Source organism: Anopheles ziemanni, chromosome 3 (genome assembly GCF_943734765.1).
Source record: "Anopheles ziemanni chromosome 3, idAnoZiCoDA_A2_x.2, whole genome shotgun sequence".
Classification (NCBI taxonomy): Eukaryota; Metazoa; Arthropoda; class Insecta; order Diptera; family Culicidae; genus Anopheles; species Anopheles ziemanni.
In genome coordinates this window covers 11,629,977-11,644,621 of record NC_080706.1, presented here as the reverse complement: position 1 = coordinate 11,644,621, position 14,645 = coordinate 11,629,977, and the positions used below count along the sequence as shown (strand labels likewise).

Here is a 14,645-nt window from a genome sequence, read left to right as displayed (position 1 = left end):
GTAGATGCATCGCTTCCGACTAGTTTGTTTTTTTTTGCCTCCGCTGCATTGAACATTTTGCAAAACATGCGTTCTGATGAGCGAGAGGGGAGGCAAGGGAGGGTACGTCTCAAAAGTGATCACTTATTGTCAGTTTGCCGACCGAAGATCAACCGGAGTAACAAAAACCGAGAAAAGAACCAACGATATGAGAAACTAAATACTTTTGCTGCCTCGTTTCTTTTCTCCATTGGTTATGTGTTGTTTTTTGCTGCTGATATTGTTGCTGTTGTTGTTGTTTTATGTTGCGGTTTTTTACTTAAACGGGCACCTCTTTTTCACCTTGGCAAAGGTAATGTGCACCCGTACGCGGTGCGGTTATCTTTTTTTTTTTGTTCTCGAAAGAATGCTTTCCAAAGGGTTGAAAAATGGGCTAATAGATGTTAACCCTTCAGGCGCAATGGGAATGCTGCGGGGATGTTCTTGAGCAATATTTTCTCTTTTTCTCTCTTGCCTTGTCGTAGGTTTGCAGTGTGTGCACTGTTGTTAGTTACGATTGTTTACTTTTGTCGTACGAAGATAAACGGTTTTTTCGATGCTATTTTAAGAGAATTCTACCTTACATTTTAATCAGTGATGTTACGATTTTTGTACAAAACCCAAAAATTAAAAGCAATCTTATCAGGCTTAAACTTAAAAACAATTAGGGTTCAAAAAATCCAATTCACAGAATTTTGTACGGTAAGCAGTACATGCTTTCGTTTATAATTTTTTTGATCCTCATTAAATGTCAAGTTGTTTATCAGTTTTGTTCAAGTTGGTATAATTTTTAGGAACATGAAATACTTGAAATGCTTGAATGTATAAAATCATGTGCCCAGTGTACTTCGCGCAACGGTGTTTTCGCAGCAAACATTCCACACTGCCCCACTTTGCCGGCAAAGCATCCAATTAGAAGATTGCATTGTCTAGCGCCGGCAACGGTTATGATTCGCTTGCTTCAGAATCGATTTTCCCCGGACACCGTCGACACCTGCCGATTGCTCATCGAAGGGTTAATTACCGCCACCGGTGGAGGCCGAGCGTCCCGGGCAGCAAACTTGGGTGCGAGCACGGTGGTATCATTTTCAAATTCACTCTTTATAATTTGCCGCCGTGTGAAGTTGTTTTAGGTGCTTGTGGTCGCTTTCGCAGCAGCCGACGCTTGTCCGTGGAGATCAGGGGTGGGACTTCACCTGGGGAGGGGAGCGGGGAGTGCGGCATACCAGGCCTTCGGGCGGGCGCATCGGGCCCGGCAATACAATACGATACGACGCCGGTACGCATTCCGCTTCCTCCTCGTGGCCACATTGTTGTTCGGGCCCGGTGTTGCTGTTGCGCCTCTCTGCTGTTGTAAGGCGGTTGAAGGCGATGTGGGGAGAGGTGGTGAAAAGGGTTGGCGGCCTGGTTGCCGAAGGGGTAATAACTTTATGAAGCGGAGTGTAACAACACTATCCGTGGCGCGCTGGAAACGTGTTTTCTGAGCCCCTTTGATGGCCGCGGCATCCGATTCCCGCGCGATGGAAAAGGAAGAGAAAGAGGGGGGAGAGAGGGAGGCGTTTGGAAGCCAACCCACCCGGGAAAGCGGGCGCTAAACCGGACCCTTTGGCCCGGCGATCGCGGGCTCCCGCGGATCGGTGCCGCAATGCGATAATGATCCGGCTCCGGGACGCGAACACGCGACGGGTAAGCCGGCGATCGGCTCCGGCCAGAGGCTCCGGCTCCGTGGCTAATTATCTTATTAAGTGTAACAATAACTTAATTAATTATTTATACACGTTTCGATACAGCTATTGTCGGCCGCGGGGAGCAAAAAAAAGGGGAGGAATCGTTCGCTCGCTCGCTCTGCTATTTTTGGTTTGTTTGTGATCCGCCGCTCCGGCGAAACGTGATCCTTTCGCTGGGAATCGGTTCCGATTCCGGGACTCACTTGCTCACTGCTCTCGACGGAACGGAGTGCAAACAGTGCGTAATGATGTCCGCCAGCAGGGTCTGAAGGAGACACCTCCGTCTTACCCAACACCACCCCCCCACCCGGTCAGCAGGATCAATGGTTTCGCTGCCGGTGGAAATCTTTTTCGGTCGCCAGACTAATGACTTCAGCGCGATCCGACAGCGAAACCCCCCCGGATGATTGATCCGATGTGGTCGCTGTGACGCTCGCGGAGTGGCCGGTAACTGAGCCGCACGGCATGGAAATGGCAGTTTGCAAAGAAGGACGAAACAAACGCTTTCAGAAAAAAAGAGCGAAAAACACCTACCTTCGCTCCGTGTCAGCTCGGGAAAGTAATACTCTTCCGATGGCGGCGCGCAATCGGTTGAATTAACCGTGACCAAAGCCGCAGCTCAGGTCCGACAACGGTTGGCCGCAACATTGTGCCGCGTCTTCTTCGGGGCGAGTGCTCGCACGTACTCCGACTTAACCCGCGCTGACCCCCGTTGCTCCGGTGGCTATTGTTGGGCGGCGGTGCCGAAGATAATAAAGTCATTAGCGGGACGACTCCGAAAGCGCTTCACCAGCAGGAACACGAGGTTGAAGCGGCTTTGAGTCATGCATGCGCGACGATCCGAAGATTGACCACCCGACCTGCCTTCAGGTGAAATAGGGCCCGCCTGCAGCAGGAGCGAAAAGTGAAGCGCGAACAAGCAGCTCAACAACAACGTCTTCATTATTCATTTATTCAGATTCGCTTTGTAGTTTTCGGCCTTTCCGGATAGTTTATGATGTTTGCAGGGGAAATAATTTGATCGTTTTGCTTTGAACGAACGGCGGTGCTATACTGGAGGGGATTATCGTTCGAATGATATCTGCTTTGTAGAGTGTTGTCCGTGGCATTCCCATTGAAAAAGTTGAAGTTACCTCTTTACTTATAATTAATCTTGAAACAATGCCCCTGATGCAACCATAATTTGGTGCTTATTTTTTTTTGCAGGCATAGATCCCCTAGGATCATAACGAGTTGAACCAAGACCTCAAGTCCATAGCGGCACTTTGACAGATGGAGAGTTCAAAATATTTAACGTAAACAATCCAGAATTGTCTACATATTTCTTCATCTTTGTTTTGCAACGGACTGCAACAGATACCTTCATTAAATAGAGCAAAGACCTGTTTTGATTTTACATTTGACATACATAACATTAAAAAAAGGTTCCTCTGTTTATATTTTCTTTCTTTGGTAAATTTTGTACGACATTAAAACGTCAGTTCGGTAGAAAACCAGCTCTGGATGCTATAACATTTGGATATTATAGCTCTATATTTGGAGACAGTAAAAAACGACCGACAGGGGGCATATCCGCTTCTTTAACAACTCATATCTCTCGGAGCAACTTCATTACTCATTATTTTTCCGTAATGCAGCGAAACGGGCAGATCCCCTCTGGCAGCAACGTTCGGTCGAGTGGGTTTCGTTCCTTTGGACTTTAATTCGATAACGGTTAGGCAAGAGATCGGGCGACCTAAACTGGAAAGGTGGATGGATCATGTTCTCGCTCGGATGTCCCATCAGGCGATATCATACCGTGGCCCGATGACAATCTTCGTCTTCGTCAGCAGATTGCGTACGCCAGGCCCGCTTCGGTAGACTGCCTTGGCCCCGCGGGCGTAAACCAACCCGATTACTTCCAGCTCGAATACGTCCTCAAAGGAACTCCTTGTCGCAGAACCAGCACTAACCCGATTGTGGCAAAATGTCTCGTCGGCCGTACATTCTCCTCGAGTGTCGCGCGTTCGGACTCGAAGTTCGAGTTCCTTTTTGCCGCACCCCGAGGGCGCTGAAGTGATGACTTCCGCCAAGCAGCTTCCAAAGCCGGGAACCGAAATGAACAAGCTGGGATTTTAATTTTTCACGCTAATTTATATTCATTATTCGGTAATACCTTAACGATTCGATTCCATTACGATGGCGGGTTTGTGGAACATCGTGGGCTGCAAGGTGCCGATGACAGAAGCTGCAGAGGCCACCTTCCCCCAGCAAGGCTTTACAAGGCCCTAACCTCACCGAGCGCTAGTGAACGGAGGGCGTGAAATAATGGTTCTATTGTTGTACAAATTAAGTTTAGCTGTAAATATATTCAAATATTTGGCTTTATCGGATGGTAACGACCGCGCGGGGGGACAATGTCGAGGGCATGCAGACGATAAAGTTGATGATGATGGCAGCGTACCGGGATCGGAATGAACAACAAGCCCCGAGGGTGTGTTCTGGGACGCCTCTGGTGTGGTAAGGGGTGAAACTCCGGTAAAAAAGATATATCCACGTAGAATGGAGAGGAAAATTGGGTATTAGAAAAAAAAGAAACAGTAAGGGAAATCGAGAATCAACAATATTATGATGATTGAATCAAATCTGGCCGCACCGGTACGGAGTGCGTGGAGTTCGTCAACTCGTTTGCGATTTGCGTTTCACAAGTTTCGTTGGTTTTGTTTTGATTTTGTGCCATTTATTTTCGGATGAGCTTAACATCGTTAAACCGTGCCCTCGTGACCGATGACGATTGTTTCTAGACCTAGTTGGCCTGTCACTACAATGCGCCAAACGTTCGGGGAGACACTTTCGCCTGAGCGAATACCATGTGAAAGCTGGCGTCCTTGTCTTCTGATACACTAGCTCGCTGTCGGTAGACGACGAAAGACAATTTTCATCCATACCTACGACACTGACACTTGGTGGGTTAAAGTTTGGTCGAGAAAATGAACCTACGTGCGACGTGGTGTCACGTGAGCCGGACTGCCAGACAGGCCACATGCACGTTTTTCGGGGCATTATACTTGCGATATTCAATTACCCTTTTTTTCCAAACCCCCATTTCCCACGTTGGCTGGCCGGGATGCTGGCGGGGTGGAAGATTTCCTTAACTTTATTACGTGTGAAATAACTGTCGCCAGACCTGAGGGATCCATAGCACACACACACACACACACAGGGTGAGGCTTAGCCGAGTCATGTGGTGCTGGTCGTGTCCGGATATTTGATATCTGACCGTCGGCCGGAGTCGGCAGATGGGGTAAAAATGATGCAGTAACTACCCTATTAGGTTGGGCACGTTGAGGAGATCCACGAGAGTCTTCAGATTTCGTTGAAAACGACGCCTGTGGAATTGGAAATAAAAGTCGTACAGGGAAACGATTGGGATTTAATGTTTAAAGGTTTTACCTGCTGAGTAGAAGATTGAAGTTTGTAGATTATAAAACTGATTCGAATGTACCTAGAACTTGTCGACCTAGGTAACTAAGTATCTGGAAGAGTTATTTTGCAGTTACTATTTTTCGATGCATGTAATTTGTAAAATGGCATATGAAGAGTCCCTGAGTAAGTTTATGCTCATCTCAACACAGATCTTCAAATTACTATCAAGGACATGTACATTACTATGGTGGAAATCAAAAGTGTATGGATAAACCTTGTCGGGACATCTCTAGAGGTTCCAGAAAAAGTAATTGTCATGTTGACAATGTGCACACACAGTTTGTACAAATGTCCACTAATCGTACATTTCCCTCGAGGGAATGTACGACCTGATCCAAAACGAAGGCTCCCTTCCGCGAAGAACGGCAGCCTTAACTCACGCACTCGAAAACCTAATCGAGCGTCCTATTGGCGTGGGCCCATTATCCCGGCGTTCGAGTGGATCCAGGGCAATGTGTTTGCAATCAATCGACCACTCGAAGCGTCCGGTCGTTGTCTCGGTGACAAATCAATACCTACAGCTCCATCTGGCCTCCCCGCCCCGAAAGGAAGTAATGATGATTGCTTGAAGTTGCGTTGTTCGCTTCTTGTTGAGATGGCGGAGGATCCGTCCCTTTCACCCGTGAGTCCTTGCATTGTAATACGCGACCGGGCCAATCGAGGAGCGGGGTGGGATCTCCAATGGGTTTGCTGGTCCGACGCTTCGTTCAGTTTAGCAAACAATTTTCCTCGCTCCAGCGTGGTGGTGAAAGGTGGGATTAACTTGGGTTTTCACTTCGGAAGGACTCAGGTGCTGGTGCACAGGGTGGCTATTCGGCCGGAAGCAACTATGGAGAGCAAATATTTGATAGCGTGTTTGGCAAACATAACCTGGTGGTCGCTGTGCTTTACTTTGTGCGTCTGTGGCTTGGTGAGGTGGTGCTCAGGAGAAAAAATCACTAACCAATCGTTCGATGTATCGTCCCGTGTCGATGCTTACGCCTGGAGCGTGCGATTGGGGGACCCGATGCACTAGAATGTGCAGCTCCATCTATATAGCTTGGCGATGATGTTTGCACGTTCCAGTAGCCATTCGTTATTACTTCCTGCCATTCCGTAGCCATTCTACCGTTCTCTCGATGATTTCCCGCGACTGGCCTGATGGCAAGAAATAAATATTGATCGAATTCGTGCGCCATGTGTCGATCATTACTACGTTTTGCGTCGTGGGATTGCATTTTGTAGGCTGCAACTGCATTGGTACAACCTTGAATTGGATGCCATTTTAAAAAATCGAAAAACCCCGTCTCCACGCTCGGTGAATGGTAATCGCGATTCGGGTGGTTTACTGTTGTTTGTTTTACACAGTGCGTGCAGTTAAGCCTTCTCTTTGTTGGCCAAACAGTTCCGCACCTTCTTCATCAACCCTCCACGGCGGTAGTGAACAACTGCGATGACACACTCGGGCAAGGCTAACCTTCGCAGCCGGAATGTTTGTTTGCTGTTCAGTTGCAATTTTATGCGTCGTTAGTACTTCGGAAAAGTTGTTGTCTTTATTACCACTTCTTGACTGACAACAACCGCAACCCTTTTTATCCCAAACCGGTTGTCTGCCCCTGTCTGTAAGGGAAGAGGAACGATTCAATTCAATTATCGTTAAATATCTGCACCCTTCCGAGAGCGAAGGAACGCTCACCGGGGAGAGAACCCGCACTAGATCCAGAGGGTGCTTCGGGCGACGTGTTTGTGAGGAAAGACTCGGTTTCGGAAAGGGTTCATCATGTCAAAAACCACGTGTGGGCGAACGTGAAAATCGTTGACAGGAAGCCACTAAGCAAACTCGCCCGTTTGTCGGTAAATCATAACGCTCATACATCGGGTGGCCATTGTGAGCGATTACAGGAATTTTCCGACGGTGAGGGTGGAAAAACTGTCCCCGAGGCGTACTGTTTACCAAGCGGCCACCTCTCGCACAACACCGACGCCCGATAAATCCTATCTCCTAGCTGCGGGTTCTCATTTGTCATAACAATCACCGCGGTGTCGTCGTTCAAACGGGAACATGTCCCACCGAGCTCTCGTTGAGGCTCATTTGGTTTTCCATCAGTTATTTTCCACTGGGAGTGGGGTTTTTACTCATGCCTCCTCATCCACACGACAAATTAGCATATTTTATTGAATTGAAAACGTTGCTGTTTATTTTGATTCCACAATTAATTGCAGCCGTGCAGTGCTGGTCTGCTGGTGGAGTGGTTAGTCCTCTTCCAAGGCATCCGGCTTAGGCTGTGACTTGGTCCCGCGCCGCTTCATTTGCAAGGACTTGTGTCTTTTTATTCCGTCCCTTGATTGGTTGGAATTGAAATTGACAATTCAAACGCGGTTTGCGTTTCACTGTTTACTCAGTTTGGCCAGTTTGGCTTGGGTTTAGGCCGTTACAGTATGGGCTGTCTGTGACAGTTGGGCTGAGCGACGCTGGGGAGAAGCGTGGGATCGAGCTCGTCGGTCATGGAGCAGCTCTCAAGGATCGCCAGAACGAACGAAACTCGACCGTTTTGTTCAAGGATCCGATCCGGGTAATTCGATACCAAGCGTGACTCCGGAGCCTTACTCTTGAAAGCGAAACGCCATATCAGAACGTCGTACGCTGCTACCCGTCGGATCCGTTTGCACCGCAGTCGGATTGGCAACGAGAATCTATTCCATTTCCATACGACAATACTCGCATGTTGTGTTGTTTTTTCCCCCCGTTTTTCCTACCCCTGCCGAAGGGGTCCTCTTCCCGTTTCGTTCTAAGTGTGTTTGTTTTCGTTTTCTTCGAAGAAAAGCATCACATGGGGTTGTCCCCGCGGTGAGTGGAAACAGTTTGTTTAGGATTAAGACTTTGTTTTTTCGTGTCTTTGAAATAAGTTCTGTTGTTTTCTTTTTTATGTTGCTGTTACTGTTGAATTTGTCTATCTTGCTTTGTATCTTCTCCTCGCTCAGCGTGGTCGCGGGGAGGGAGCGTTTGGAAGCACCGAGGTGTGTGTTCTTTCCGTTTCTGTTTCTTAAATGGGCGAGTGCATTAAGCGCCATCGCCACTCCGCACTACGGCGCAGGGGCCCACTAGAGTGGCGTCTTCGTGACGGATTGGGTTATTTTGAAATTTCTACCGAAACCCCCTGACAGCTGTCAAACAAACGGTGCATCGCATTGATACAGTGACAGTTTGTTTCCTTTCCAGCCCACGTGTTGGGAGAAGACGATTATGTGTTAAGTTGTCTTTGGGGAGAGTTGACATGCTAAATTACGCATTAAAAGGGTTGGGCAGAGCATTCGTCGGCAAATAAGAAAAATGTTAACCTAAAACAAGGATTATTTGATCTCTTCTAATATTTCCTTTAACAAAAAGATGGATCCCTTGCTCTCAACAAGACCAAAATGCAGCATGTTAGCTAAATAGCGATTGAGCTGAACTGTCTCGGCACGTCCTGGCCAAATAATGGTACGTCAAACATGAAACCACCAAACTACGGTTCTCAATGGCATATTTGCGGTTTGCCGCCGTCGCTCAAGGGCCTTCATCCTGGTACACTTCACCGGTACGACATTTGCTGACCGTGTGTAAGCCATCTCCCTCTCCGGTTGCTCTCGAGACGAGGCTCTGTACAGCCGCATTCCACACATCGCCAAGGACAACGTCTGCATCGATGACCGTGTCTACGACGCTTTCCGCCGAAGTGGAGTGCGAGGGGAGACGAAAAAGAAAGGACACCTATTAAATCGAAGTGTGTAAATATAGACGTACAGTATTTTCATTTCCGGCGCCATCCATTCGCGTCTATCCCTCTTTCCAGAAGGTTTTGGCAATGGAAGACTTGTGGCTTGACGGATGGCGGCTGCCCGCTGTGCTGGGCGAGGGTGTAACACATATTTAGAGTCCTCTTCATCCACCACTGCCACCGACATCATCATCATCATCGTCATCATCGTCTTTATTCTCCTTCCATCGATTCCGGAGACACTTTCCCGATGTCTGATGTCTGACACGGTACGGTGATACTCTGCTGCTCTCGGAGAAAATTAGAATGACTGTCAAGTTTGAGAACTCCGGATGATGTGACCCGAACCTTTTGGGACGTCCCCAAAAACCGTTTAATGTGGCTAGTGTGGGTTTTACGTCGCTTGCCGCAGAGGGCACCTTCCTGGATACTTCCTGCCCATAAATGGATCGTAAAATGACACTCGAGATTTCCATTCCCGACCGTTTAGTACAGCACCGTGCCTTCTGCAGAATTCCGAGTGTCGACCGGTGGTGCCGAAATAGAGACCCCTAGCACACCCTTTCACAGCTAGACTAATTAGCATTCTGAGACAGCTGGGTCGTGCTGTGGCTCCGGGCGGTGGAAAGCCGAGGATTATTAATCCGATGTTCGATGGGCCGAGGGCCGACGTACCGTGTCATCGTGTTACGCTTAGTGTCAAGGAGGACGCAACGTCTGAAACGTAGAGCCCAGCGGATATCCTACGCGATGGCGTCTCCAAGAGGGAAGCCTCGTATTAAATGCTATGACACTGCAACTTCTGGCCGAGTTGGCGCTGGTTCATCACTTCAGAACCTGATCTTTAGGTAGTCCGCGTTTACCTTCGTGCTTCTCTGGCAGCCGCTGTCCGCCTCACCTCAGCACCTTGTTTGTCTCGTCTGAGAGGAAGATTATTGTCTTTGTGCGTGTATTTCGAGCGTTAGAGATATTGCTATTATGGCGCGGGTAGGCTGCACTCGACGAGATCGATTCGGCCAGCCGGGCCACCGGGAACGGGGGAAACGGGTAAATTCCAGGGCACCCAAAGATTAACCGGATCTTGTAGGTCAAAATTACCGTGCACCATCGACCGTCGACCGTCTGGAACGACGCAAACATGCGTTCCCTCTCTCGTCGTGACCGTTTTTCTCGATCGATTATTAAATTACATGAATTTTCAATTCTCTTCCAACTCTTCACTGACCATCTTTCTTTTACCTCTTTTGCACCCCCATTTTTTTCCCAAAACGCAGACACAATCAGCCACCACTGTCCGGGTCCGGATCGTCCTCGCTGACGCCGAGGCGCGGCGACGGTCCGCTGTCGCCGACGGACACCGACTCCGACTCGGACATCTCGCTCGGCACGCACTCGCCAGTTCCTAGTATGTCGATGCAGCACAGTCCCAGCTCGCTGCCGGGCTCGAGCGAGGACCGGCTGAACGACGAGCGTGACCGCGAGAAGGACTTCCGGAGTAGCTTCGCCTCGCTGCATTCCTTCCGCTTCGGGGACCACCTGACCGGCGGTCTGATACCTGGTGAGTAACTGCAAATGAAGAATCGTACTCGAAATACTTAAGAATAGTTATAGGTTAATAAGGAAAGCACATCTATTTTGATTACTAAGCGCTGACACATTTAAAAGATTCAGTTCCTTCAGTTCTTAACAAGTCGTACATACTTGAGAATCAGCGATGTAATGGAAGGACGGCATCAAGTAGTTAATAGATAGGTAGACCCGGAATTGAAGTTCAATTACATTTTCAGTAATACATACCTAACCATTACGACAAGAACTGAGGGACAGGTACACTAGGGTTTTGGCCGTTAGAAAGTATTAGCTTTCAGGAAGTATTTGACAACCTAAGAAACTCAAGATTTAGCGTTTGGTGTCAAACAAAGTAAGCTGAAGATGAGGAATTCTTAGGACGTTGAAGTTTACAAAATCCTGTAGATCATTTCATAAGAAATAACTTTGGAAGATAGATAAAACTGTTTACAACCTGTAACTAATTGTGGCATATGCTCTTTCTCCTCTTTCGGTTTCTCACTCTTTTCCCCGGCCCTTCACCCTACGGCAGGTTCGTTCAACAGTAGATTCATGCCTTACCGTCTGGGCGACAATTCGCCACCGATCGCCACCCACTCGCCACCGATCGGCCTGACACACCTGCCCCTCACCCCGACCGTCCTCCGGCCGCAGCCCCACCTGCCCCACTCGCTCGCCGTCAGTGCGGCGTCCCTCGGAGCGGCCGGAGCGGGAGTCCTCACGACCGCCGTCAGCATGAGCGACTCGCCCGGCAGCAACAGCAGCGCCACCTCAGCCTCCCTGGGCAATGCGCTCGGCGGCGGACCCACCCCCACGCCAACCGGCGCTTCCCTCAAGGATCTGCAGCATCCCGGCGACCACTCGTCCACCGACGGACGCCCCGGCACGCCCAACTCCGAAGGCAGTCCGCACTCGCACACGCACAACGGTAGCACGGGTTCGATGCCGCCCGGTAGCACACCGACCTCCACCAACCAACCGCCAATGTCCCCCCTCAGAATACGGGTCAGTTCCCCCTCGCGGCTAAACGCGGAACTCCTGCATCATACGGCGGTGGCGGCGGCGGCGGCAGCGGCAGCGGCTGCCTCCCAGCAACCACAGCACCACCCACTCCCCCTGCATCATCCCCATCATCCGCTGCACGTCCACCACCATCCGCACCATGCACATCATCACGCGCACCATGCGCACCAGACGCACGCACACCATCACGCGGCGGCCCTGACGGCGGCCAGCATGATGAACGGACTGAGCGCGGGCGGCATCGTGCGGATCGTGCCCGGGGCGACCAACCCCAACACCACCAACACCACCACCACCACCTCGCTCATCCATCGGCCCTTCTCACCGTCGCCGAAGCCGAAGGAGGCGTCGTGATAAGAGCCGGAGCGGGGAGATTGTGGTCGGAATGTCGGGGAACGTTGCAACCTGACACACGGGCGCACAACAGCACCGCTCGACGACGGCTGACAGCTGACGAGAAAGGGGTAAAAACTGTCACCTTCCACCGGAGAGGGAATCGGGGAGCTAATAGAGGAGCCATCGACTCACCGTTTGACAGTAACCATAGTAACCACCACATGAAATGACAGCCTTTCGCAAACCGACACTTCCGCAGTACAAACGACAAGGCAAGGAAAATGGTGGAAGAAACCAGGAACGCGTATACACACACACACACGCGCGCGCGGTCGTGAAGTAAATCACACAGCAGCGGGCGGAAAAACTCAGAACGTTTCGCGAACCTGACAGCCATCCGTCGGTACCCAACTTCCGGTGATGGGTGGTGACATTTTGGGGTGGGAAACACGATGCTCGCCTGCCAGCAAATTAGATTCCCTTTGAAGCAAATGGTTTCCGTAAACCCGTTCACATTTCAGAGTACCATCGGCGAAACCGAGCACGAAGTAGGAAGAGTAACTATTTTACCCGCTGCACGGAATTTGCTCCTTTTTCTACATTCGACATAAACTTTTATCGATTTTTGCACGCTTGATACAATCTGCGACGGTTGTTAAGTGAAAACTTTAACTCGATTCGATCTGACCTTCCCGTGGAAGGAGTGTTTAAACGTTCGGGTACAATTTTATCACTCAAGCTGTTCGCCTGCCTCGGAACACTCGTTGAGCCCCAATGTGTCATTGTACTCTCTCCCTCTCTCTTCCCCCATCTCTTCAGTAAACAGGACGGTCTGAAAACCCTCATTTTTGGATCGAAATACCTCACTGCTTTTCAACAATGCTCCCCAAATGTAGCCCTCGGGCGTCCCGTTTGCCAACACTTCCGGGCCTTCCCTTTTCGTACTCGGGCAGTACATAAGCTCGAGTATGTACATAGACTCCATATCGATTCCACGCTTCCGGTTGGCACATGCGCATTTCATGCCACATTCCGATGGAGGATGATGCCAATCGACCGCTGGCAGCACTGTTACGTCGGTCCCGGGTGTGTTCCCATGGACGTAAGTTAGCAGAAAATTTCATTTCAACTGGCATTGTGAAGGTGATGAAACAAGCCTTTCTGCTGCAAACGCCAAGTCGGAAATTTAATGACAGCTTCCAGCAGCGCGACACCAAAATCGGAGCGGTAGAGGACCTGGGAAAGCAAGTGTTTCTACCTTCCCGATGGAAGGACATGCGATGAAATGGTTCCGTTTAGTGCATTTCGTGACAAAATACTTTTTTTGAAACAACAGTTTTCTTGTACGATACAAAGTGCAAACATCTAGCATTTGGTGGAGAAAACGGCTTTCTGTTATCTGTTTCTAGAGACACATCGAAAGGCTTTCCAGTTGAGTTACTGATTTAGTTCAGCTCCGTTCAACTTCAGCGCGCTTGGAAATACACGCTGCAATGAAATGCTGGTAAACGTTCGGAAGCTCAACAGGAAATGTGAGCAACAAACGGACTAATAGCTCCGAATCGAGCGCTGGAGCGAAAGGATACGAATGTTGAAAACACGGTAGCAGAAATACTTTCCACCCGAATGACCTCTGCGAACGAAAAACGAACGGCTACCGAGCCAAAGCAAAATGAATCCCCCTTTTCCATTTCACAAAGTCATTAAGGTAATGAGTCGCACTTGTTTAGTTTTATGAAAATTCAAACGAGCGATTACGGGAGTTGTTGGTGGCGGTGTCAGGCGAAACGGAAGCGCGAGTTGGCTGTCGGAATGGGGTAAAAAAAGAAATAGCGTCACAGTCCGTGTAGGAAGCAGCAACGTGCATTAGCGGTGTTATCGCTCGAACCCAGGAACAGGAGTGGCAGGAGTTAATAAGTAATAGTTTAAAAAGTTAAAAAGGAAAGCGAACCCCCCAACGAAACGAACCACCAAACCGGTTTGGGGTGCGTAGTAGAACGGGGTGAACTAGTGGAAATTGAATGCACGTACGAGAAAACTCAGAAGGACATTACTAGCCGAAGCAGATATAAAGTAATATAAATATTGTAAAGTAATATCGTTAGCACTGTGTGCACCTAGCAAGCGTACAGGCTGGCACATTAATACTAGTGGATAGTGAGTAGTCGAATGCATCGTGTACCGATTGGATGTAGTGTGAAGGAAGTGAAATGCAAATAGTGTGCACATAGTAGCGTGTAGTAATTTTCAGTTGTGTTTTCCCCGAGGAGGACTCGAGGGCAGCAAACGGGGAGCGCAAAAGGAGTTTTGCTCCAAGGAGTTGCATTTACCGGCAGAAGTTTGACTAATCGAGATGAAAAACAAAGCTTGCAAAAACCCGCGCAAACAACCCACAAAGCGATCTACCTTCACTATCAGTAAGCTTATCGAGAATGAAATGGAATAAAAACAATAACATATTTTAAGAAGCACCACCACTGCTTTGCGAACCCAGCATTATCTGACAAAAGAAAACCAATATCTCCATTCGCTTCTGTTTGCGCATTCGATTCCGCGTTGAAGGATAATCGATACTATAGAAAGACAAGAAGAAAGATGCGGGAAGGAATTTGAAAAATTGACGAAAAGCAAATCAATAGCTGATTTTAAGGTCCCCTGAATTGGCACAACTAAATTAATGCAATATTTTAGAGGATCAAGGCAACCGGTTGACGCTAGGAAAAGGTGTAAAAATCGGTCAAATATTAAAGGCCAGAGCCGTAGATCCTTT

The 14,645-nt window shown here is 49.0% G+C and overlaps 1 protein-coding gene across 1 annotated transcript in view; it reads left to right on the top strand.

Annotated features, from left to right (window-relative positions):
• The window catches only part of LOC131287217 (protein Optix), a 54,643-nt gene extending 42,750 nt beyond the window's left edge, over window positions 1-11,893 (top strand). Inside the window, exons 4-5 of the mRNA XM_058316250.1 lie at window positions 10,222-10,505; window positions 11,049-11,893. Of these exons, the coding sequence (XP_058172233.1) occupies window positions 10,222-10,505; window positions 11,049-11,893 (1,129 nt within the window). The remainder of the gene's footprint in view (window positions 1-10,221; window positions 10,506-11,048) is intronic.
• The last annotated feature ends 2,752 nt before the right edge of the window (window positions 11,894-14,645 follow it).